A 27,151-nucleotide genomic window follows, 5' to 3' on the forward strand; every position below is an offset into this window, starting at 1 on the left:
AATGTTAACATTGTGTCTAAACTACAGAGGATTTCTAAAACATAACCTTGACTTAGAGCAAGGTTTAGTCATTGGAGCAATTGGTAAAGTGTCACGACTCGCTCCCTTCGCTCCCGTTCCCACCACTTGGGGGCATGATTTGGGGTTTATTCCCTACTGGACCTTTATTCCGAACCTTATGCTACAGTGCTATGATGAAGAGGGAGCGCTAAATCCCTATTTTCCAAGCTACTTCCCTTCCGGATCCATTCCAGGTTTTTGGCAGCCAGCATGCTTCTTTAACCAAATGACTATGCTTCCCAGAATGCCTGGCCCACTGCTCCACCTCCACCCTTGCAGGACAAGGTTGGGTGGAGGATAGGTAACAGCTGTGGCTGCAGGTGCAGCAATCAGCACACCTGAGGCGTGTGCTCGTTAAGCAGCTTTAAAAGCCTCAGTCTTACTTCAGTCCAGCGCTGGTCATCGTTTGCAGTGTTCCTGTTGTGACTAGTCCCTTGTTCCTTGTTCCTTGCCTTTGTACCTAGTTCCTGTTTTCTTGTTCCTCCGCCCTGAATCTCGGATTCATGCGCTAATTGATTTCTGCTCCCTTGATTCCCTTTTTGTCTTCCTCTGTTTGCAGGCAGCATTTCTCAGTGCTTTCCCCTTTTAGATGCAGCCCAGTTTGTCTGTGTTCTATATTTCTTTGACTTAGTCCTTTGCTGCTGTAAACCCGTATGCCTTAGCCTTCCTCTTAGATTAGCTTCCTGTCTTTTCCTTGGAGGGGTAGGGAGAAGTTTGCATTGGTGATTTCGTTTTTTCCCTGCTCCTGATCCTTACTTTCTATTGGGATCCATTCCATGTTTTCCATTGCACTTCTGTATTTATTTCCCATTTGATTATTAGGTGTGGTGTGCGGTTGTAGCTAGCTCCTGTGTGAATGCTTCTGTTTTCCTCACTAATTTGTAATCACTATTCCAACTTAGGTATTTAGTTTTCCTCCCATTGCTGTTCTAGCCTTTCTGGGTCCCAGTTTCATCAACAGGATTCGTGGGCTAGCTGACATTCAAGAGGTTTATCACGTCCTCGTGAGTACAGTTCTTTAGTTCCCTTATTTAATACCATCAAGAGTGTTAGTTCACAGATCCTGTCATTGCTTGCCCTCCACGTGGGTTTAGCGCTGTCAGTACCTGTAACAGCAATTGGGGGTAAGGCGCTTGCCGACTTTCCTCGCGGTCAGGTGCTTACACCACATCCCTTTTCATATATTGGTTTTGTTGTCACACTCTATTTGCACTCCTGGGTTCTAGCATACATGAGTCGTTGTTCCTGTGTGCACGTAGTTTAATTCGAAGCTATTCACTGTGTGATTTAGTGCACATTTCCCTTGCCATATTCGCTGCCTTTGTACTCGCCTGACTAATCCTGACATACAGTTGTTGGCTTCCAAACATATCCACATTACAACATTCAGTTTGTCAACATCCAATTTGACAAACTTGCAGGAGTTAAACAAATAGGCTGCACAATAGCACAATTCCTTCTTTTCAACATATACAGAGAAAATTTCTCTCTGTCTCTTGCATATGCTGTCACTATTCACAGATTGCAAAGGTCTACCCGTAGATCACACATTGATAGATATTGGCAGCACAGTCTTTAAGGAGGGTATGAGTTACATAGCACTTTTACGTCTACGTACACTTTAAGGTTATTCCTAGTCAACCTTGATGCAAACAAAGTCAATGCTGACATTCCTTGCATCCTAGAAAACAACAGGATATGTGGACTCAAAAAACTAAACCTTTAAAAGAAGTGCTAGTCCATGAAAAGCCAAAAATACAAATATTTATTCTCAAAAACAAGTGTAGGCCCATCAAATGACACAGAAACACAGCTTTCTGGTCCATTTCAATTTAGCAACACAACTGAAGTAAATTTCTATGCACATGTAGCGCATGTAGCAATTAATCTTTTTTTCCAATTACCACCAATTGTTCAAAACATTTACTTAAACAGCTCAGACCAGTTCTATTTAAAAATGTTTTTCCATCATAGAAATGCTACTAATAACCCTGACAACACGTACAGTGTCTCAGGCATAAGGCAAGAATTGGACTTTTGTATAACAGTGGATAATTCACCACAAACACACAGGAAGATCCACAAGACTTTCTAATGTACTTACTACAATGTACTAGAGACCAAAAATAAACCTATAAATGAAATCTTCCAGATGTCATACACATGGAAACATACATGCAGTTTCTGCAACCATGTTTCACAAGAGAACATCCCTAATGAATGATTTGTGTATGTATCCATACCAAATTGTGAATCCGTTCCAGTTCACCAGCTTCTGCAAAATGTAAGTCATGGCATATTATGCACTTTTTGCAATTGAGACAATCGTTCCACCATATAAATTAACTCACATAGCCAATATCTGATACTAATGCTTTTAAGGTACAATGCAGATGGTACTTAAAACAACGCTAAACTCACTAGCTTCACACACAGTGAAGTATCTCTTGGCAAGAAAACCTTAACAACAGTAGGCATAATTTACCACACTGGTGCCACAACCACTGCACACCACTATACTGCATATGTTAAAAAATTAAGTAGTTGGTTTGAATTTAACAACACTTCCATTACTCTAAAACATGTTACCAGAAAATGTAACGAATGCCTACTTAAAATTCCTTAAACCCAAATTTAGTCACTGAACTATAGCATTATGAACAGTTAGAATATGCCAACTGGTATCTCACTACATCCATAATACTACAATACTACTTTTAAAAGTAAAAATAGTTAGAATATGCACACAAGTATCTAAGCACTTTAATCATTCCCTTAAGTACAACACTCTTCAAACAAACAAACATACTGTCAAACGTACACACATATTAATGTAGTTTTTTTATTATCTTGTATGGATTTTTTTCCAATGACCCAATGATTATTATGTCAATACAACAACAGTGTACAACACACTAATGTTGTACCAAACATAGGGCCTTGTTCCGAGAATGCCGGCATCCTGGCGGTAGAGGCGGCAGTATGCCGGCATACTCAGAATGAGGCCCTATGTTTGGTACAACATTAGTAAATGCTACACTGTTGTTAGGAGTGCTGGCAGGATGGTGTAAGTCCCCATTCATGGAGTCCCATAGATCACCATGAGGGGATTTTCCATCATTACCGCCACCGGCAGTGCCGGTGGTGATAATGAGGGCTTGTTTGGCCGGTAGGGCACCTGGCTTACCTCCAGCATTCAAAAATACAAATCCAGCTTTCAGCAATAGAAATAGTTTTTCACAAGCTTAATGAAATGCAACTGTTTATGAGCTAAAAGGATGTTATTATTTTTTTTCCTAATTCGATATGGAAATCAGATGTTTGATCTAATTTATTGTATTTACATTTTCCTCTTTTTACTCTAAAACCCATTAAATATTTAAATGAACTTAGTGTTATTCTTGCACTAGTTTGAACATAATATTTGTTTTTTATTTCTTGTATTCATGTATTATGCTAACACCAAAGATTTTTTTATATTTTCACTGATTATTTCGATCCCTGAATAAATTAATTTCATTCATTACTTTTTTCACACTATAAAAGAATATGTGAATGTCTTTTTGAACAGGTTGGACCAATCGTGATATCTTTTCGACATGTGCCTTCTAAAAATCAGTTTCTAAGTACATTAGAATTCTTCTTCAACAGCAGGGAATCTATATGTCCCCCACAACTGCTGTTAATAGGGTCACCCCTTAGTGTTTAGTATACTCCCCTATAGTACCTATAATTACTATACTCATATTACTATAGTGTATGCAGCCAGTGGCCAGATTCTTAGGAGCATGACCACTACCCTCAATTGTACTGCACTTCAATTGTTTTATGCCCCCATATTACAAATACTATATACTCCACCTACATTACCTATAATTACTATACACATATTACTATAGTGTATGCAGCCAGAGGCCACAACCACCACAATGAAATGACACCACATAAACATGTTGAAATAACCAAACTCGCCCAGAACCTCCTTCCAATGCAAACCTTGGAGGTCATTACGACCCAGGCGGTAAGTACACCAACTTTACCACCATGGTGTAAACTATGTTTACACCATGGTGGATGGTGGATTTACCGCCCCATTCCAAGGTGAGTGGGGCGGTAAATCCCCATTTCCCATTTACCCTTCCCCATTCCCATTTTTTCCCCATAGGGCATAATGGGAGTGGGGAAGGCGCTAATCTACCGGCACCGTAAATTACGGTGCCGTAATTAGCACCAAGGCAGTTTAGCGCCATGGATTTTAACGCCTGCTAAAAGCAGCCGTTAAAATTGAAATCAGGAGTTAAGGGTTAACGACGGCGTTAACCCTTAACGCCTGGGTCGTAATGACCTCCCTTGTCTGCAGAAATCAAAATTGACTGCAGACTCGACAGCATCTGCAAACTCTTTTTTCCACCTATAGAAACAGCTCCATATCATCTTTATTCCACTCCGCTGCCCTTTCCGTTCCAAACCCTCTTTCACCCACCAAATAACCCCAAATGTGTTTGCCAAGCTGTCCGTTCATGGTGCTTTAACGTGACCCCAGTTGCTGGTGGTCAAATTGGGGTAGATTTTTGTTATTACATGTCCTACAGACTACTATATAAAATATCACAATCAGTAGAATTTGTGTGTTGTCCTTTTTGCTAGGCGGCACACCACCACCTCCTAAGGAAACCTTCCCCTGTTATTATTATTATTATTATTATTATACATGATAGACTACTCTAGCAACATTTTGCACTATACTAAAAGTGTTTAAAAAGTATACAATCATGCACGCCACATTTTTGCTCTTTACTTTTGCACTCTGGTGTAAAAATGTTGACAATTGCGTGGAGGTGACCTGCCTACGCAAAAGTGTAAATTCCACACAGTTTATGAGTTACGCAAAAAAAGAGCTCCTGTATGTTTGCAGAACAACCTTTTATTTGTCTGTTCGTTGCTATATCACCTATGTTCCTTAGCCCTGATTTCTGGGTACACCCTCGAAGGTTGGGCATTATGAAGGGGTAAGCGTAAATAAAGGATTGGGAGGAGGTAATAGAACAAAATGTAAGTAAGGGGGGGCTTGGGTGGGGAACCCCACCAAAAAGAATGAAAGTCCTGCGCAAAACACGCGTCGGAAAAAAGGGGTTTGAGGAAATGACATGGAGTCGCCAATTTCATGCTGTGTGAAAACCATTTGGAATGGTGCCAGCTTGTACTGTACTTTGTCTGGAGTAGGTACATGGCAGGCAGTATGTACAACTTTCTTTGCACTTCGCAGTGCAAATGACAAATGTTGCGCGGGTGCAAGCAGAGTGCCCTGAAGTGCGCACTGATGCATGCAATTAGCAGTTTCCTGAAAGCTAGCTCCTAAGACATGCAAGTTGGCCAATGTTGAGATGGTGTTTAATGATGCATCTCAGGAGGCTTCCTATCTCTAGGGTAAGGGTGTGGAGTAGCTGTTAGAGGCGTTTGAGGGATCAAGGCATACACAGTGGCTTCCTGTGGGGGAAAAGAGCTGGTTTACATTGTATAGGGTAATATGATAATCATTTCATATAAATCGCTGACTCCAGAGGGGTATTCTTTAAAAACATGTATATTTCATTTTAGGAAGGTTCATTAACACACACTGCAACAGGGACACTCCTGGGGGCGAGGGGGTTGTGGACTGGAGAGCAACAGCTACATCTGCTTCCCTCATGTCCAAGACACAGGATGACTTAACCCACCCCCTTTCATACCCATGTGGCTCTACAGCAATGTTCTCTGATTGGTTGTCTCCTATGCACCTTGGTGCCCCTTCCTCAGATTGGTTAGAACCAGTCATACCATCACTTTACCTATTGGTCCTTGGAATTGCACAAAATCTATATTGATTTCGTTCACTATGGCATGCGGCTTGTTTTTTTTTTTTTTGTAGGTGAATGCAGTGTGCAGCACCATTCTGAAAAATGCCCTGTTGCTTCTCAGTGATTCTGTAGCATTACTTTGCACTTACCAGTTTGTGTTATCTTTGTATCCGGGTGTAGCGTCTCCCGCAGTAAAGGCGCTGGAGTGTGTGGTCAGCGAGTACCCCCCTGCTTGATGCCATATTTCGGTCTGTGTGCCAGTAGCCTCCCTTGTCGTGCATTCCGGAAGTTGTAGTGCCCCGGTGTTAGGCTCCATTGGTTATCCTTGAGAAAAGAATACCACATCTCTGCGGAAGCGGCGAGCCAGCATGATTTCCGCTCCATCCCCCTGCGGGTAACTCCTCAGACAATGACTGGGCCAACTTAGTCCCTAGTGCCTTATCCCCTTTTAGGAAGTGTGGGTAGTTCTCCAACGAATCACATGGGGCAGAAGCTTGGTTCTGGCAATATAGCAATGGTGGCAACTGTGATGAACAAAGATGTGGATGCACTCGGCAGAGGTACCAGATGTGACATAAAGTCTGTTTTGCAGGGGAGAGATTGAGGTGCCTCTCCTGGAGTTCTTGCTGGTACCATCCTGTATCAGACTTTATAACTGTTGGCCTCATACATAGTTAGATATCATAACAATCACACCCGTTTCTGTGGTGGATTTAGCTGGTAAAGGCCCACAGCTTTTTTGAGAGACAGCGCGGGCAGGTAGTGCACGGGGACCGGAGCTCAAATCTCCAGTCAAGCAGGTAAGTGGGGAGAGAGGGGAAAGGGAGCGAAATCCCTTTGGGGCTGGGTAGGGGGAGAGGGGACGTGGAGAGGCAACAGGGAGAGGCTTCCTGTTGCCTTCCCTAAATCAAGATGGTGCCACCCAGGGAAGGGCCTCGGGTGGGTGGAAACAGCGGGTGGCACACAGTGTGTTTTTGGCCACTGTTCCAGCCAACGGATTGGCTGAGTGACCTTCTGCGGGTGTGAATGGTTATTATAGGCTTGCAACTCTTCATTACAGGCGTCAGTAGAGCTACTAGGTCAAGGAAGGTTTCCGGGGGCCACATGGTTGCAAGGCTTACTATCCAGCTAGTGTTCCTTGTTAGGGAGAATTCTCTGTTTAGGCTGAATTTCCTAACCTAGTGAGTCCCCCAGCAGCTTTGCTGGATTTCTGGAGTTTGTTTTTTTTTTCTCCTGCCAAGAGTGAGACTTTTTTACTCCCACTCTTGGACATGATTTGTAGTGTTCCTTTGAATGTTAATGTTTTTAATGGGCTATGGGGTCTTTTACTCCATAGGGTCTCATGTGTTTTTACTATGTGTGTTACACAGCACCCTTCGTGCAGTAACACAGGGGTGTCATAGTGACCCCCCACCATAGACTCCATACCCTGGGACTGACTACTGTCTCCCAGGGCATGTAAAGTCACCATTGGCTTTACTAGTCCCAAATTACTAACAGAACCAGTACAAACCATCATATTGTGGACGTACTGGTAGAGGCAATTCAATTGCCCCAGGGTCTGTTATTCGAGGGGGCACTGTCCCATCCCCCCTCGTCGAGTTTTGGCTGGTGGCAGTGGATACTACTTTTTATATTCAACCGCAAATACATCTCTATGGGATTTTCCCATTGTTCGAGGCTAATACTTTTTTTAACATAGCCTCTAACATACCGCCGGTTTATTTATTAAATATTAATTCACCGGTTGGTATTTTCTGCCAAAACTCAGTTTTAAAATGGCATTTGTGTTCGCCTCCGTAACTCCAAACCAAAGGTTGAGCCCTTTGTTCCACTTTTGGTGGGCTTCTACACAGAAGCCCTACAAAGTGGTGCCATTCTGTCTGGGTACCACAGTGGCTGTGGGAGGGGGTTTAGGCACCCTGGACTGAGTTACCTTGGTAACTCAAGTCACACTCTTGTGTGATTGGCCCAAGTGGTGAGCCGCCCGGCTCACCACTTAGCATATTTGATTGACAGCTAGGCTGAGTGAATGGGGGTATGCTGCATAAAAGCAGGGCTTTTGGGACTGGAACTTCAGAAGTCGCAACAGGACCTGAAAATCCGAAGAGGGAGAAGCTGAGCAGACCTGCTATGATGACACCACCGGTGGAGCCCTGCTGAACCGACTCACCACTTCCCAACGACAGAGGAGATCTCCCTGCTGGAGAGTCATCTTCCCTTGACTGGTGGGCACAACCAGTTTACCTTCTGTTCTTCGCTTCCAAGACATCCAAGTGGTCGAATTGCCTGTGCCAAGAACCCCGGAAACCGGATAGCCACTTACCCTTGCACCGCGAATAAAAGGACTGCTACTTTTAATTGAGACCTCCGCGGCTGGTTTCTTCCCTGGCAGTGCAACAGACTCCTGCTGTCCTCCACGACGAGATCCTCTCTTCCTCCGGACGAAGCACTGACTTGCAACCACTGCCAGGAACAACTGCCCCCGCTGGAGCGTCCTCACCATTTTAAGGTACCGTGTCCGCCAGGCCTCCCTTTCTTAAGATTGCTACAAGGTAATAATAATCCCTTAACCGTCTGCACTGGGCTGGCCGCCTTGACCATCTTACTGGTCCCTTTCTGTTGATCCAACTCCTTTCTGAACTTTTTGCAAGACTTTTGTGCGCTTTTAAACGGTGTGACCTTGGACACATTTCGTCCGGAGCCTCTTAAAGTGGGTCCGGCCTTGTTAACTTTAACTTTACGGTTTTAACCTGCATTCGTCTCCTACTGTGTTCTTCTGAAAGTGTTGGGATCTGTTTCTATTTTTGCTCCGCCTTTCTCTCCCTTGTAAGCCAATTGATTAGAGTGCCATCTTCGCTAAGCGCTCACCACTGTCTGTGAGTAAATAAGTGTTGCTTTACTGCTTTACTGAAGACTTGTCTAATAATCGTTGAAGGGAGTGTATATCTTTTAGTGACCGTGTTTTTGAACTGCTTGATCTTAGTGCCAGTGTGTTTTACTAGATGTGTTTTTGAATAAATACTTATATCTCTTTTACACCAAGCTCTGGTCAGTGTTTGCTTGTTCTACTGTGTTCTTTTGACCTATTGTGAATACTCTGTATACTGCCTAACTCTTCTTGAGAGAAGTCTGACTGCTCAGCCACAGCTACCAGGTAAATCTGGGTGGTACAGACTGCTACCAATTGGGTTTGCTGCCAACACCTGTAGTCCTAAGCCTTTTGCAGTGGTCCCAGAGCGAACTGCACAGGTTTCTGCCTAACATTCCTCGATTGTTAGGCAGAATTATGTGCAGTACCCTTTGGAAACACCACACACAATTAAGACTACAAGTTACAGTACAAATTCACCTTTGGTACAAGCCTGTACTACACAGTTAAAGTGGTAGCGATGGCTGCGCAGCCAGACTTATCTCAAGAGTAAGTGAGCAGTATCAAATAGTTACACAAAGGACAGCAATTGCTATGATTCAAGCAAACACTGACTCAAGGTTTTCAAGTAAAAGAATATACATTTATTTTACTCTTCAGTTGTATAACATTTCACTATTATTAGCAGTCTAAAAATCACACTCTTAATACACCACACAACTCCCAATATGTTCCGGACAAGTTAAGCTCACAAAATGAAGTGGTAGCAAAATGGCACTCCAGCAACTTTAAAAGGGAGGGAAAGACAAAGTTAATAGAAATTGAGCCACACCAACAGGTAAGTACTCAGGGCAATTGAGCAAGATGAACTACAGTGATAGAATCAGGTAAAAAGGCTTACAGCCAAAGTCACTAGGTCAAAAGTCTTTTGCTCAATATCACAAGGTTCAGGGTAGTTCACGGTAAAGTTTGTGCCACGGGTTCCGGACGAGGTTGGTTGGCAGAAAAGTTAGTTCAAAGAGAAGAGAAGGACAAGCCCTCGGATTGGAGAAAGATTTCAAACACATTCACTGTGGTTGAGCGAAACGAACAACCGGATTTGCACAGTACCTTAAAACGGAGAAGAAGCTGTAGCAGGGTCCGACCTTCCTGGCTATCTGGCCCACTGTAGCTCTGTACGGCGAATTCGACCAGAGGAGGGGTCCTGGCTTGCAGTTTGGGTGAACTGGTTGGTCCCACCAGCTCAAGGGTAGAGGTTTCCTGGAGGTTCTTCTCTTTCGTCGGATTCTGAAGATTCGGACCTGCAGCAGGGCTTCACCGGGCGGTTCAGTCGTGGTAGGGGTCCTCTTCCATCAGCTCCTTGTTGGTTCTTTCGTTCAAGTGGCGACTCTGCCTTTCCAGTCCCAGAGACCTGCTTTTTATGCAGTTTTCCCCCATTCACACACCCTGGCTGTCAATCACACAGCAGGGTGGCTGTCAAACAGGAGTGTGACTTGGGTTACCAAGGGAAGCCATGTCAGGGGTCCTAAAACCCCTCCCTCACATCCTACCTACCCAGACTTTCAAGTGCCTTAAGGAGGGCTTCTGTGCAGAATGGACCAAACCTGGTTTGGCGCGCAGAGTGAAACACGAGAAAGACATTTTTCAAAAAGAAATGGCGACTAAACACAGCCGGAGCCAAAATAAAACATATTTGGTCAAGCGGGTTTATGTCAGAGACTATCAAGATAGCCTAAAACAATACCATGGTTATTTAAGATAACCACGGTATAGAAAATAGGGTAGATACCACTGTCACCAGCCAAGTCTTGATGAAAAGGGAGCAAAACAATGCTCCAAGAGACACAGATAAGAATTAGCCCTTTCCAATACTCCATGTAAGATGTCGTGCACTGGGTCTGTGGTTTAAAGTGACTAAATAAAGTTAATGGCAACTTTATCTTTTCTGGGGGACAGTAGTCAGCCCCAGAAAAATGGAGTCAGTGGGAAGTCTGAAAAGACAACCCTGTGTCACTGCACTGAAGGTGCTGTGTAACACACATGAAAAATATGAGGACATGGAGTAGGTGAGGCTCCATTGCCCAAGATCACACAAAAGGTAGAAATACACTCAGCAAAACACATGTAAGAGTGGGAGAAATGCTCATACTCTTACCAGGTGAAAAAAATAAACCCTAGAAATCCGGCAAAGCTGCTCAGGGACTCATTAGGTAAGGAAAATCAGCCATTTATGAGAATTCTCCCTATCACTCGCACCCCCAGACTAAGGGACAGGAGGATTTAATCCACTCCTGGATGAATCTCTACCTCTAGTCGGTTAAGAACATCCTAAAGAGACCATCGGTATTTTGGTGGTGACATCCTGCTCTGTGCTCAATGGTGAAATCAAACCCTTGCAGGCAGATTGACCATCTTACAAGTTTGGGGTTCTCCCCTTTCATTCGCATTAACCATCTCAAGGGTTGATGGTCTGTCTGAATCATAAAGGTAGATCCATACAAGTATGGTCTAAACCTCTTCAGAGCCCACACAATGGAAAAACATTCATGCTCTAATGTAGAATCTGATAAAAATGAAGAGCCTGGATTTGTTATCATTAGAGAATCATTACTCTTTGTTAAAGAACCATTACCCAATCATTACTCTTTGCTATGGAATCATTCCATTATTGCACCATGTTTAAGCTATCAATTGTACATTGCTGAAGTAGACACTATCCACATTATTAGACTGCCACTTTGTATGCATTTGCAATTTGCATTTAGAATGACACACTGTCATATCATGAAAGACATGTAGAGACATTTAGAGACACATTGGTATGTTTTGTAGTTACATGTACACATGTATGCATTGTAGAGATACCATGCACGTAGAGTGTGCACTTAGAATATGCTTTGAGCATATAGATAGTGCTTGGAATTGCGAGAGAAAGCGTAAACGCTAGAAACCATTTAGCTAGCATTATAAAGCAATTCCACTGAATGAGACAGAGAAGTGCCATTTTGTTCTGTGCGGAGTTGTTATGGTACACTGTAAAAGAAAGGAATTCGTAAACAGTGTGGTTGATAAGAGGTCGCCTTTGTCGAGTGGAGAGAGGGCTTGTGTGCTTCGCGGAGACGGAAAAGAGGGGAGGCAGAACCACATGGTGAGATGGGAGAGGAGCCTTTGCAGGCAAGGAGTGTTCTTGCACACAGGCATGGAAAGAGGATTTTGTGAAGCCAACAGTGGAGTGAATGGATATGAATGGAGAAATAGGAGGTAGGCACCGCAGACAGATAGGCCATGACAGAGATATGATGTCCAATGTCACATTGACACAGAACACGACAAGAACACGGAGTGAAAGTACACAGACATTCAGGCACTGCCTGAATATAGAATTTGCTGACAGAGAAAGAGACATTCTTAGCTTAGAGAACGAAGTAACCATGGGGAATGAGTATGTCATTGCATAGTATAACCAGGGGAGAGGGGAGTTGCTAGCGTTAGTTGCTGTTGGAGATGGTGCTAGATGTTGATGGAGTTCAATGAGAGAGTGGCGTTTTAGTGTGACAGTAATGCAGCGTTGGCAGACCAGCTTTGGGAGATAGAGAGCTTGGGGAAGCATTCTGATAAGGCCTTGACGAGATGATCTGGCAGAGAGAGACCGAGGCCTGGCTCTGAATGACTGGCTTGTTGCAGAGTAGCGGGAGAGGAGAGACGTGGAGAGACTTGACAAAGACAGAGCTGGAGAGGGGGAAAGAGGCACATTCAAATGGGAAGTATGGTTTATGGCCTAAACTGATTGATTATAGATACTGATTAACTGATTGATTAGAACAGACACTCACACAAATAGCTTTGAATTTGGGAAAGGGGAAATCATACAGGGATTGTCTTAGAGAGTGAGTGTGACGTATGGTGTGGATTGGAGAGGAATGCTGACGCTTGCATTAGACTGCATTAGAATCACAGGCTTGCATTAGAAGCCTGTAAGGCTTATAGTTATCCACTGTATGGTAGATTTGCACCAGATGCATAAAAGGTGCAAATTAGATATTTGCAATAGTTTTAGTATTCTTTGCATCATGCATTGCTGTGCATAAATAAATGTATTCTATTGTTATAATTGAATTGATTCATGTGTTTTCTTTGTGTCTTATGTTATTGTGTCCATAGGAGTATGATAGGAGTGTGTTGTTAGAAGTAATCTAGGAGTAACACAGTGCACATAGGCCCTGAGATAAGAAAGCAGGGGGGTATAGTGATCCACACCCCCTAGAGATTAGGAGATAGTCTAAGATTGTCTAAGATCGGTGCATGGTTGCCCAGGGGGGCAAGTGTTAGGGAATTATGATAGGGAATTGTTTTAGGACTAACACTATGGTTGCCCACCTTGTTTCTGGTTCCTTCAGTTTCCTACTGATGAAGCAAATGGGGTGCTCCCTAACTTTCTCATCCAGTTGACTAAGGACTGCACCTATACCTATATTGGAGGCATCTGTCTGCACAATGAAGGGTTGGTGATAATCAGGAGCTCTTAGGACTGGAGCTTGAAAAAGGGCTTTCTTCAGGTTTTCAAAGGCTTGAGTGCACTCCTCATTCCATCTAACCCTTTTAGGGAATTTTGGAGAAGAGATCACATTCAAGGGAGGAGCTATGGACCCATAGTTCTCTATGAAATTCCTGTAGTACCCAGTGAGACCTAGGAAAGCTCTCACTTGGGTTTGAGTAGTAGGGGGGCCCAGTTTTGCACAGCTTGTAATTTGCTGGGCAATGGCCTTATTTCACCTCCTCCTACCTCATGACCAAGGTAGACCACTTTACTCTGACCAATCTGACATTTGCTTGCCTTTATTGTCAGATGGGCCTGCTTAAGAGCCTGCAAAACATATCCCAGGTGATCAATATGTTCTTTCCATGTAGGGCTGAACACTGCAATGTCATCCAAGTATGCCATGCAGAAGTCCTCCATCCCATTCAGAACTTGATTAACCATACTTTGAAATGTAGCAGGTGCATTCTTTAGTCCAAAAGGCATAACCTTAAACTGGTAGACGCCTGCTGGGGTGGAGAATGCAGTTTTCTCCTTGGCATGGTCTGTCAGTGCTATTTGCCAATAGCCTGAGGTTGGGTCAAATGTACTGAGGCACTTGGCTGAACCAAGTCTATCCACCAGCTCATCTGTCCTTGGCAAAGGATGGGCATCAGTCTTAGTGACTGCATTTAGATCTATATAGTCCACACGGAATCTCAACTCCTTGGATCCTGCCTTTGGTACTAGAACAACTGGGCTAGCCCATGGACTGGTAGAGGGTTCTATAACCCCGAGATCAAGCATCTTGTTGACTGCTCCTTTTATGTGGGATCGCACATGTTCTGACATTCTGTAACCCCTGCTTTTTACAGGTGAACAGTCACCAGTGAGAATATCATGCTGGCCCCAAGGGGTCAAGCCTGGTGATAGTGAAAACGGGGAGGAAAACTGATTCAACAGAACTTTGCACTCCTCCTGTTGTTCAGAAGTCAGCTGACAAGAGAGATTAACTCCTTCTATTTTCTCATCTAAAGGTTGGCCTCTGAGAAGGTCAGGTAAAGGTTCACTCTCCTCTTCCTCTTGAACTGAAGCTAGAAGCAAAGCTCCTACTTCTGGTCTCGAGACATAAGCCTTTAAACGGTTGGTGTGAAAGACTCTAGGAGCCTCCTTAGGTCCGCCTAAGTCCACCAAATAGTTCACCTCTCCAAGTTTGCCCACAACCTTGAAGGGTCCTATCCATTTCTCCTGCAAGGCCCTCTGCCTTGTTGGTACCATGACTAACACAAGCTGGTCTTGAGTAAACTCAACCATGATGGCCTTCTGGTCATGCCAATGTTTGTGCAGAGCCTGACCTGCTTTCAAGTTATCACTTGCTTCTGCCATCATGTGGAAAAACTCTCCTCCGGAGACCTATCACATAGTCAGTCACTCTGACTGGCTTGGGGGAAGGAGCACTCTCCAACCCCTCCTTGATCGGGGCCAATGGACCTCTGACTGGATGGCCATAGAGAAGTTTGAAGGGACTGTAACCAACTCCCTCCCGAGGGACTTCTCTATATGCAAAGAGAAGGCATGGCAGTAGAATGTCCCACATTTTCTTAAGGGGTTCTTCTAAAGCACCTATCATGCTCTTCATAGTATGATTAAACCTCTCTATGAGTTCATTTGTCTGTGGGCGGTAGGCTGTAGAGATATTGTAAGTGACCCCACAGTTTTTCCACATGGCTTGCATGTAGTGGGACATAAAATTGGATCCCTTGTCGGATAGCACTTCCTTAGGAAACCCTACTCTGGTAAAGATACCAAGTAGATCCTTAGCCACAGCCTGAGCCGTGACAGTTCTCATAGGTATGGCTTCTGGGTATCTTGTAGCATGGTCTACTACAACCAGGATAAACCTGTTCCCTGAAGATGTGGGAAGGTCAAGGGGACCAACAATGTCAATGCCCACCCTCTCAAAAGGAACTCCCATCACCGGGAGAGGCACCAGGGGTGCCATATTCTTGGCTCCACTCTTGCCAGAGGTTTGGAAAGTGTGACAGCTCCTACAGAATTTGTCAACTTCTGAACCCATCTTAGGCCAGTAGAAGTAAAGAGAGAGCCTTTCTTTGGTCTTTTTGAAACTCAAATGACCAGCCAAAGGTATCTCATGGGCTAACTGTAGGAACTGGAGTCTGTTGGCAAGGGGCACTACAATTCTTTTGCCGTCCCCAGGGGTAGACTCAGTCGGTTCACTATAGAAGAGGCCATCTTCCCAGCTTAATCTGTGCTTTCCAACTTCTTGCCCATCAAGTTGGTTAGTAGCCTGTTGTCGAAGACCCTCAAGAGTAGGACACTCTCTCTGTCCTCTGCTGAAGTTTGCCCTGTTGGGTCCACCTTCTGCCAGTAAAGACAGCAGAGCAGCTCAGGATGGTCAATAGGGTCAAGATCTCCAACTAAGACAGTGTCTTCTTCCAGATCTGATTCTTCAGATACTGACTCAACCACACAAGGTTGCACCTCACACTCTGCCTCAGCAGGTGGAGGGATCACAGGTGTGATCTTGGACAATCTCGGTGATGTCCTTGTTGGTAGCACAGGGGTGCTGTCTGTCTTTTTCCTGGAGGCCTTGGGTTTCCCCTTTGCCTCTATTTTCCTAGAAATAGCAGTGAGCAACTCCTGTGGAGTGGGAGTGATAGTTTCCTCTATCAACTCCCCTCTGGAAAGCCTCTCAAGGTTCTCTCCCTTGCAGACCTAGTGAGCTCCTTATAAATGATGCAGCAATATTTGAAGATGATTTGTGCATGCAGTGGGAGCCAGTGAGCGTCGATGAGTGCCGGGGTGATGTGATGTTACTTATGTAGGAACCACTTTCCTTCTTTCAGCGGTAGCAACCATGCACACATTAAGAACCTGTGAAAGACCAAAGGCTCCATGCAGTATTCACTTGTAGGTCAGAGTGTTCTAATGCTGTTAGAGCTCCTCGCCCTATATGTCAATGCCACCTGCAGTATGTGCACTTCTTGTGCAGCTTTTGAGACCGCTGGCTCCCGTTCTGTCCACGCGGCAACTGCCGTGTGAATCGAGCCACTCAGGGGGTAGCTCCATTCAACCACTTTGGAAGCCGCCCTATCAGCAATTGCTGGATATATGCGGCAACGCATCCAGGTGTGCAGCCATAGAAGTTGTGTTCTTTGTTGCTTCTGCAAACGTATGGCGATATAAACATTGAGAGGGTCTTCAAAGTTGGGAAATACAGATAAAAAATTAAGTTCTTGCTAAAGCTGTGCTGGGAGATACAGAAGTGAAATTAACAACTACTTCACTTTTTTATTTCCACAATCAATGTGGTGGGAATCGATAATCAAAAAATAAGAACAATTATGAAATTGGTATTTTTATTAAATAATGCTGGTGGTATTCCTGGTATACCACTGCCCCAGCACTAGTTCTCGGGCAGACTTTCAGAAATACCAGGGCTGTCTTTATAACCAGCAATATTCATGAACAAAATCACCCAAACTCCAGAGAAACCCTTGAACTAAAATATGACACTGTTTGGACTACTTTCAATTGGTATGAATGTTTCGTGAATGCAGGATACCACAGAGGCAAAACGTTGGTCTTGGAAGACAGCGTACAGCAACAGAGGTTCGAAAGACAACATAGCAAACCCGGATCGCGCTTAGAAACCGAACTCAGGTATGGTATTAGGAAAAATGTAATAAACAAATTAAAAGTAAGTTTGAAAATATTTATTTTCCTGGTGGATTTATTTTCTCAATTCAGGGGCGTAGAATTACACAAATCAGCCGTGGAATTTATCAGGAGACCGTTTCAGCATTTCAGATGTTCAGGTGCTGCCTTGAATCTGACTCACAGGGCTTTAAACTGGAGCATCTGTGGGGAGCAAATCTTCATGATTCATCTCCAAGATGGTGTCAGGCACCCCATTCTCCTATTTTAGCAATTAACACCTGATGCCACTGGCCTTTTCCACGGATAGCCCTGATGTTCCTGTTTGTCTGATTCCTGGTGCGTCAACACATCCTCGGCCGCGGTCACTGTAATTCGGCCTGCTCTTCTGAAATGCCCCGTTTACTGATGCTTGTTATACTCATGGTCTGTTTTTAGGGATGGGCTTTGTACTGTGGCTTCTTGGAAGAGAAATCTTTTCCCCCATATCACATTGGGTTAGGGCAAGAAAAACGACCAATGCACCCAGCCATAGACAATGAGGATTGTTTCTGGTTGGTCACACTGGCAGTAATTTTCTTGCTGCATTTGTACTGGTATTCTGTTTTTGGAGAGTGCAAACCTTCCTAGGAACCAGTGGAGGATCAGTATCCAGGGGATCAGGGGTGTTGCTGGGTCTGGAAAAGATCTGGGGCTACACTAATGTCGGGACTGTCGAGACTCGGGGCTAGTCTTATGGTTGTAGCTCCTGAGCTTCTATCTGGGGCTACAACCAAAAGATCCGGGGCTATAGCACCCTGAGCCCCCCTAGCAAGGCCTCTGCAAGGGATCAAGGAAAAAAGGATGGGACCTGGTGGCTGGGAAATGTTGTTTCAAAGGCAACACTTCAGAGCCAGACAATACTGTATTCGCAACCGGGGAAGGGCCATTGGCCAATCAGGTGGCTGGAATAATGGGCAAGAATGTACATTATGCGCCCGCTGTTCCAATTACCCAAGGCACATCCCAGGTTGGTGCCATTTTTATTTCGCTTTTTCATGTTGCAAGGCAACAGGGAGCCTCTCCCTGATGTCTCCCCACTCCCCCATCCCTCAAACCAAACCCAAACCTCTTCTCCATGCCCCTTCCTCCCCACTTACCGCACCTCCCACTCTGGCTGCCACCATAGAAATGCTAAAGAACGTATTGCCTTATCACCATGGCGGCGGCCATCTTTGATTCATTTATTTATTTATTTATTTGTCTCTCTGAGATTGGGGTCGCTTATGCCAGCCATTCTGCATAGGAAAAATAAGAAAGCCATTTGCACCCAGAATGAACCCTGGGGCGCGAATGGGTTTCACATCCCAGCGGGGCAGGGGTGGCGGTACACATGGCCGGTAACAGCCCACAGACTGAGCCGAGCCCCTTGCTTTGCTTGTGCCTACCATGGATTGGGCTGGCGGGCTGTTACCGGCCATGTTACCGGGACTTAAGGAGACCTCCAGCCTCTTTTCCTTTGCAGATGGGGAGAAGGTGCAAGCGGATCTAGGTCACCTGGCCTAAGCCCCGCCCACCTGGCGCCTTCCAGGTTGCTGCTCTTTTCCCCACTTAGCAAGCCCCACCCACCTGGTGCCTTCCTGGTTGACGCTCTTTTGATTGCTTACTCTCTGTTCTCTCCTCCTCTCCCTTTCTCCCTTTTCCTATCTCCTCCCCTGCCCCCTTACATTCCTCTATGCACTTACTCTATCAAAATTGTCCCTGGACCAAGTATGATAGCAACCTCATCTGTCTCCTCCCTTCACCCCCCAAAACCCTCCAGCACTATCTGAAATATCATCAGGCCTAGTAAGATAGTCGCTTGTTTTGTTCCTCCCCTCCCTTTCTGCACCCCTTTCCTTCACCTTTTGTTTTTCTCCGGCTCTACCAGAAATGTCATCAGGCCTAGTACGGTAGTCACCTGTCTGTTTCCATTTCCTTCCCAGTCTCCCCCTCCCTTCCTTATCTATGTCTTAGCTCTTGCACTATCTGAAATATTGTCAGGTCGAGTACAATAGTTAATTTCACATCCTTACTGTTCATGGCCTGTAAGAATACCATTGCATTTTCCCTTGTTTCCTCCCTTGCCTTGAAGCGCTTTGAAACATATTGTGTATAGGTCCTATATAAATAAACTATCATGTAATATCAAGTTTGTGCCCTCCCCCCCGCCGGGGCATGAAAACCATAAGAGGTTACGGTGAAAAGGGAACCAACTGTTGAGGCAAGGTGTAGGGATAATGTATGGTGAGATATTCCGGATCCTGGGGGCATCATTAAAGAAAGCTTGACTTGTGCAATCAAGTCTGGCGTTGTCCTTCTGAGATGCTGAGCTCCTCCAGATGTCAACAGGATGTCACTGCAGCATGTGTTGAATGTGACGTAGGTGTGGAGGGACATCATCACGGTTGGTGGGATGCGATTAACTTTCTGTACAGATTGTATTGGTCATCAACTTGATTGTGTTACCCTTACGTGTGGATGATCAGTCAATGACAACTGCCACGTGCTGCTAAAACTTCTCTTAATGGAAGTCCAATGGTAATCCTGCCTTTGTAGGTGACATACATTTAATAGTATCTAGGTCTCATCTGATTTGAATCCTATTCACTTGCTCCACGTTGCTTCGGATGCTTATGAATTCCTTATAAAGTCTGAAAGGGTCTGCGCAGTTCTTGGTCTAGGGTCATTCTTCATATGTATGTGAGCTTGATAGCTGCACAGATATACCTTTTTCCTGCAGTTAAAATGATCTCAAACTAAAGCATATTGAATCCTTATTGGGTTAACCCCCAACACCAAACAATGTTTTTTAACCAAATTGAATAAAAACTGTATACCTACTCACCATTTTTTTCTACCCATGAACCTACGTAAAATTCACCCGGTAGGCCATCAGGTTGTCCATCTCCAAATTTGTCATAATCCCAAGCAGAATCATCACACCACGAACCTCTTGGTGATTGATCTTTCTAGAATACAAAAATAAAGTACTTCAGGAAGTCATCTACACCAATGAGTGAGCGCCCAGGGTACATCAGCGGACATCTCACTTGCGCCCCCCGGTGAAGAACTGCCATGCAACACTTTTGATTTCGTCTCTAAGAGGGAGGCAAAGTCAATACTATAGAGTGCTACGGGCAGTGACATGGATTGGACAATGGGCACATTGTTACATTGTTACGCTTCATGAAACCTTCATTTCTGCCCGCAGCCAAAAAACTAGACTGCTAATCAGCCTTCGAGTTGCATTGAGATGGGGCAGGCTTGTAGTCTCTCATCGCTTTCCATGATTACTTGTAAAGGGAAGATGGCAGCATGCCTCTCCCATTAGCTGGCTGTTGAGCGTTGTGTTTTCCAGTTGTCCGTGTCCTAGCTGGACTTGGCTGCGAGACACAATAGAGTAGCCTTACCTTGCCTGTCTCTGAGCTGCCATGGGATATGGGCAACGTGGAGGTGGGATGTTTGAGGAACTGCCATCTGGCAAGGCTGTAGAAGCCCTGCCTTTTTTTATTTGATGAAATGAAGCGCGTATTTCCATCTCAAAAACTGTGGTGTGCTAACCAGACCCCTATTTCCCTAAACTCCATGCTATAAGCATAGTCCATCAGCCCCCTGATCTGCAGCACCTGCTCTCCAGTGGCAAAGAGCAGGTTCAAATAGGGCTATAGCCAATACAATATTTAGTATTTGGGTGAATGTTGAATACTTGATCAACTATTCTGCCGAAGTTGAATATGAATCTAAATAGTTTAAAAATAAAATAATAACCCATCCTTGATAAACTATTTGTTAAGGAAATTAAAGCACTCTTAAATGTCATTGGTGTTTCTTGTGCTCCTCTACATATTCATGAGCGCATATTTTTTAAAACATGTACGAGCCAGAAAATAATGCTTTATCTTCAAAAAAAGTAAATGCAGTGCTCTTTCTTACACGAGAGAACCCTCTGGCTGCTCACCCCTTTTACCACTTCCAGATTCTAGCATTTGCAGGCCCCACAGACCATATAAGAAGGTATTTATTGGGGATGAATATATATTAACAGTACCGGAAGGGGCACAGTCTGGTTCCCTGCACAATTCACCTACTCAGCCACTGGTCAGCTACCAAAAGTCCTTGCAGCCGAATCACTACCACCTGCACTGGCTGAGAGCTGCAAGCAAAGACTGCCTCCCTGACGATTTGAAGAGCACAGAAACCAGTAGGAGGAGAACATCCGTGGCTGAGTAATTTTACTGTGCAGGGAACCAAAGTGCCCCACTCTTTCCTGCACTGTTAATGTTCATGGATTTCTGAAGGGTGGAAGCTTCAGAATCCCATAGCGTGCTGCACCAGGGCAACACATGCCCTGCTTTGGAGTGTCACACTGTGGTTTACTCCCCACCCCCTTTCCCCACTGTGGGTCTGGGTGTGAGCAGGTTTCCTGCAAACCTGATTACTACAGCTACCAAAATTCCTTGCAGCAGAATCATCACTGATTGATAACACCTGCACTAGCTGTGAACTGCAAGCAAAGACTGCCGCCCTGACGATGTGAAGAGCGGAGAAACCTGTAGGAGGAGAAAATCAGTGGCTTTGCAGGGAACCAGAGTGTGCCCCTCTTTCCTGGACTGTTAATATATATATATATATATGCATATATATATATATATATATATAGATTGGGCCTGCGTTAGCAGCCCTGTAGTTATGGTTAACTTGCTCAACCTATAGGAGGAGCAGTTTTTGTGTGGATTATAACTTTGGTGCCTTTTGACGAATCCTCACCAAACTTTACAAAAACAAGTATATGGCCATCTCTGAATGATTTTGCGAAGTTTGGTGCTGTTTTGTAATGGGGGGTGGGCAAAATTATAGGGGGGTCCAAAAACATTTGAAACCCTTTAGGCATAATGGATGAAAAATGTTCCTCATGCCTACCGCCCAAACCGCTGGACGAATTTTCACTAAACATATGTGAGGAGCGGATGTTTAGACCCGAAAGCATGCTTTTATAAATTTGCTGTAAATCCATCCAGTAGATATCTTTTAAATGGCCAAAAAGTAGGTAGAAGAAAATGTGTGATATCTGATTTCGGGCCGCGGTCTCATTTACTAATTCAGTGTCCACGGACACCTCTGGATGAATCAGAGAACCACGTGACGTTCACAGACACGCTTATTGGTCAATTAAAAATGTGCGGTGCGTAAAAACCTTTGAAACGGACGCCATGTTGGATTTGTGTAATGTGCCGTAGTCCACGAGAATTGAGGTAAAATCATATTTAAAAAAACAACATGACCTTTATCAACTAATTAAGCAGTCATGGGGAGGTGAGGGGTGATGTGGAATCCGTGTTTTTTCTTCTCCGAAGTCCCGAACATCTCAGATGTTATGGGACAATGCTGCGATGTTCACCTTCTTGACAAAGGTTTGAGAACACCCATACAGATTTTTGCATTATAGCGTTCCCTGAATGGAACTGAATGGAATTTCGCAAAATCATCTAGACCCAACTCTGAATGGGTCTGCAACATTTGGGGCAACATTAGAGGGGGGTCCCAAAATGCTCGAACGTCTTATAAATTTGGCGAATCTGCACAAAGGTTTGCACAAAGATGTTAGTCCCAACTTTCAATGTTCTTGCAAGGTTTGGCGGTATTTTGTCAAGAGGGTGAACAATTGGAGGAGGGGGGTTCAACATTTTTAGATGGCTTATAACCTTGGTGCCATTTGACGAATCTGCACAAATGTTTGCAAGATGATTATGAGCCCAACCTCGAATGTGTGTGCAAAGTGTGAATGGATTTTGTGAAGCGGGGGCTGTTATATCACTATTTTGTGTACATACATTTTGACACTTTTCAAAAAATAAAACATGGACGGATTTGCAGCAAACTTGTGCAAGGAGCATTGGCAAATACCCAAAAGTATGATTTTGCAAATGTGTCTGCGTTTTATTTTTTGAAAAGTGTCATAATGTAGGTACACAAAATAGTGATGTACCTTTGGTGACAGAGGTGTAGCCTGTGGTTCGAGCTTCGCACACACTGTAACTCCTTGGCCACAAGGAAACAGTTCAAAGCACAGACATCAGGGCCTTCTGCCAAAGCCTCTTTTCCGATAGCAGTCTCTTACTGAAGAGGGTCTGTCATAACAAACAAATCTCAAAGGTTCATTCCTATCAGGATTTTCACATGCACAAGTTCTCATTTTCAATGTTCATCATGGGTCTCCCTCTTTCAGGGTGAGACCCCTTTTATCACAATGGTCACACTTGGTATCTCTCGTTCGGGCTCCGACCATGGATCTCCCTCATTCAGACTCAGACCCTCTTGACATGGATCTCCCTCATTCGGGCTTGGATCCTCTTGATATGGATCTCCTTCATTCGGGCTTGGATCCTCTTGATTTGGATCCCCCTCATTGGGGCTCGGAACCTCTTAGTATCAAAATCGAAGACTTTAAAATGTGCAATGGGTTTTGCTTAATCCGTTGCAGGACCACTTCAATTCACTTCACACAATCACGCATTTAACAATGATCGCCTGCTGCTCCTCCCTGCCTTGGTCAGTTATGCGGGAGGACCTTCGGACACACAATGCAGTATTCTTCAGTCTGGTTTCCTGGCCTTAAGCTTTCTGCTTCAAAGGTTTCTTGAAAGTAACAGTGTCTTGCCGAAAAGGTCATGGGTTTGCCATCTTTCCCCCCTCGTTCAATTGCCGACTCGAAACTGCTGTAACTTTGTGTGCTTTGCCTCGCTCAGAGTGTGCTCTTGTGCTCTGCCTTTTATCCGTGTGGGGAAGTTTAAAGTAAGTCAGGTGTGAGTGATTGTCAGTAATTGCCTGACTTTCGCCTGACCATAGTAGCGGGACATGTTAGGTACACTGCTCGGGTGTGAGTCTGTTTTCTCCCAGAGCGGGCTGTCCATGTGAAAGTGTTGGAGAAGGGAAAGGGAGGGGGGCATGGTTCACATGTATCCTACCAGGTAGCATGGGCTAAAGGTGTTACGGGGGAAGGTATACTGCGTTTCACCATCTGGTTTCCCAGTACCAATCTCCCAAAAACCACTCACCCATGTGATGCTGCAGCACTGGTCCACTCCAGGGTCTGGATCCAAAGGCGATGGCCATGCCCTGGCCACCTGAGAGGGAGATCCACTGGGACTAGCGGGTGAGACACCTTCTGGTTTCTCTCACGCCCTTCCCCTATGCGATGTAGCCCAATCTGTTTCACAGGGAAACCAAGAATGGAAATCGACGTTCCCTTGGTCTTTGCCTTTTTGGTGTTCCACCGTGAAACAGTATGGTTGCAGGTCTAAGAACCATTACAGGACTCGAGGGTTAGACTCCTTTTGTTGGCTTATCCATACTAAAGGTCAGTGGTCTGTGACAAGGGTGAACTTCCTCCCCAAAAGATAGTATCTTAGATAGGTGATTGCCCATTTGATGGCAAGGGCCTCTATCTCCAATACGGAGAAGTTATTTTCACGAGGGGAGAGTTTTCGACTAGTGAATATGATAAAGTGTTCTAATCCATCATACATTTGCGATAAGACCCCTCCTAACCATGTGAGAGAGGCATCAGTTTGTAATGCAAACTCCTTTGAAAAGTCTACCACCTTTAGGATAATGTTCTGGCACAAGGTTTGTTTTAAGTTGTTGTAGCATATATCACCCTCATCAGTCCAATGAAGCTTCTGGGGTTCAGCGTTGTTTAATTTGTCAGTTAACCTAGCTGTTTTATCCGAGAAATTAGGGATGAACCTACGGTAATAACCAATCAATCCTAGGAACGCCCTGAGGTCTCTATTAGTCTTAGGCAGGGTATCTAGGACGGCTTTCACATTTTCTCATTGGGGCTGCACACTGCCATTCCCCACAAAGAAGCTGCAGTATTTCACAGCTGATTGGGCCAGCTTACATTTGGATGGATTGGCAGTTAAGCCGGCTTCTCTGAGCATTCTCATGATGGTATCAAGATGACAAAGATGGTTTTCCCAGGTCTTACTGTAAATGACTATGTCATCAATATAGGCCCCATAGCAATCGGAGAAGGTTGAGTAATATCCTGTCCATAAGCCATTGGAAAGTGTTTGGGGCCCTGTGCAGGCCAAAAGGGAGGACCTTAAAGTGGAATAGTCCCAGGGGTGTTGAGAAATCTGCATCCTTCTTATCAGGTCCATGTAGGGGGACCTGCCAATGTCCCTGGGTCAAGTCTAGGGACAAGACATTTCTGAAATTGTCTATTAACTCATCGATGCGCTGCATGGGATAGGCATCAAAGGCAGAGATGGCATTAACCTGCCTGAAGTCTATGCCAAACCGCCAGGAATGATACGGTTTTGTTACCAATACAAGAGGGGAGGACTATGGGATGGAAGAAGGTTCGATAATGTTTGCCATCAGCATCTTTTTAACTTCCTCTACCACTATTTGTTTTTGGGCTTCTGGGAGTCTGAACGGTTTTAAATGGATCACTTTTCCCTTTGGAGTTCTGATATAATGATAAATACCATGTACTCTCCCTGCTTTTTTGCAGAATACATCGGGGAATGCCATGACCTTGCTTCTGTCTAGATAATTCTTGGGGAATAAGCTCTGAGTTGTCTATCTGCTATGGTATTAAACAAGACAATATTGAGGCAGAGGCAGTCGAAGCATGTTCTTTCCGCTCTGTTAAGAGATTTACATGATAAAGGTGGATCTTTTGCTTCTTATCGGGTTGTGCTATTTTATAAGTGTATTTTAATGGTACAACATACCTCATCTGTCACAAAACTGCTTCAAATGTATTATTTCGTACTATGCTATTTTTGTATCATGTTATGTTCATTACAGCCTGGAAGAATAACTGTGGTTGAAACACGTTTCGGCTGTTTTCGCTATGATTAAAACTAGGTGTTGTAATTATTGCGATCTGCGCAGTGTGGTTGTGTATCCATTGAATTGTCCTAAAACAACTCTTGAGAACCAAAATGCCTCTAGGTGAGACCAAAAGTGAGAAAAGCATGAATCCCATAAGGAGTAATATACATATAGTAACCAGGGGATGGTGTCCATCCTTTATAAATAGCTCCCTTTCTCATGCATTATTATCCAAGCAGATGTGAACCCACATCTGTTTTTTTTAACTGAGCAGTCCAACAGACTGGATGCACAACTCAGCCCTCATGCACGTCACAGAGATTCTGCAAGGAACCCAAATTACCTTGGACAGGAAGGTACCTCTAGCTCTAGTCATGGCACATGGCTTGCAAGTTTCCTCTGTCCCATAAGTAGCAAAGCGAAGGACACCATTAGCTTCTTGTGTAAGAGGCATTGTGCCCCCTGGCAAGAAGAAGGCTCTCATTCTGGTTTTACCAGGCAACAGAAGAACACCAGGCGGCCAATGTATTACTTGATCTTGAGCAGAGTATCCCCTGGCAGGAGGAAGCCTCCCATGGTATTGATCCCTGGTCAATTAACAGCACGCCACACTTGGGCCCTCATTAGGAGTTTGGCGGTAAACTGCCGGTGCTACCGGCGGGTTGCTGCCGAACTCATAACACAGTTCTGCCGCCTGATATCCCTGTGCCACCGGGACATTACAAGTCCGGAAAGGGTGCTGGTACATTGCTACCGGCACCCTTATTTCTGGACCGCCAGGCTCGTAATGAGGCTGACAGTTTCCTGTAGTCCGCACAGGAGTCTTTTAAAGCACCTGCTGCCAAACAGAAGTACTTCAATAGGGATTTCCCCCACACTATAATGTCTACACTCTTCAGGCGGAGACGGCTTAAAAGGTTGTTGACTATGTAGCGGTTAAACACATTTCTACCTCACTCCTTTGTTTACCGGAAAGGAGCTGGTGGTTTCCATGTTTTACCCAAACCTCACCACAGTAATACTGTTGGAGGACAGAGTCATCCGGTTACGTTTCAGGATATGCCATGGAAATTGCCTGTCAGTCATATAAACGGTGTGGCATAGGTTGATGAAAGACCTCTTGGCCCTGATGTATGTGGAGGTTATTAACTGAAACAATAAGTAATGGTCCCCTATCCAGATTCCTCAGCCGAAGGCGAGAGTGGAGGCTACCCAGAGGGATGAGCCCAGCATGGGAAATTGACGGTGTCATGATGCCTACCTCCAAGGAGCCAGGCCGGGCCCAGCAACCCCAGAGGCAGACATCATTTTCCCCAGGGA

The 27,151-nt window shown here is 44.7% G+C and overlaps 1 protein-coding gene across 1 annotated transcript in view; it reads right to left on the minus strand.

Annotated features, from left to right (window-relative positions):
- Nucleotides 1–27,151, minus strand: part of LOC138449413 (struthiocalcin-1-like) — a 182,947-nt gene that overhangs the window by 67,484 nt on the left and 88,312 nt on the right. Inside the window, exon 5 of the mRNA XM_069604803.1 lies at nt 19,830–19,953. Within this exon, the coding sequence (XP_069460904.1) occupies nt 19,830–19,953 (124 nt within the window). The remainder of the gene's footprint in view (nt 1–19,829; nt 19,954–27,151) is intronic.

Source organism: Ambystoma mexicanum, chromosome 1p (assembly GCF_040938575.1).
Source record: "Ambystoma mexicanum isolate Mex_15411 chromosome 1p, UKY_AmexF1_1, whole genome shotgun sequence".
Taxonomy (NCBI): Eukaryota; Metazoa; Chordata; class Amphibia; order Caudata; family Ambystomatidae; genus Ambystoma; species Ambystoma mexicanum.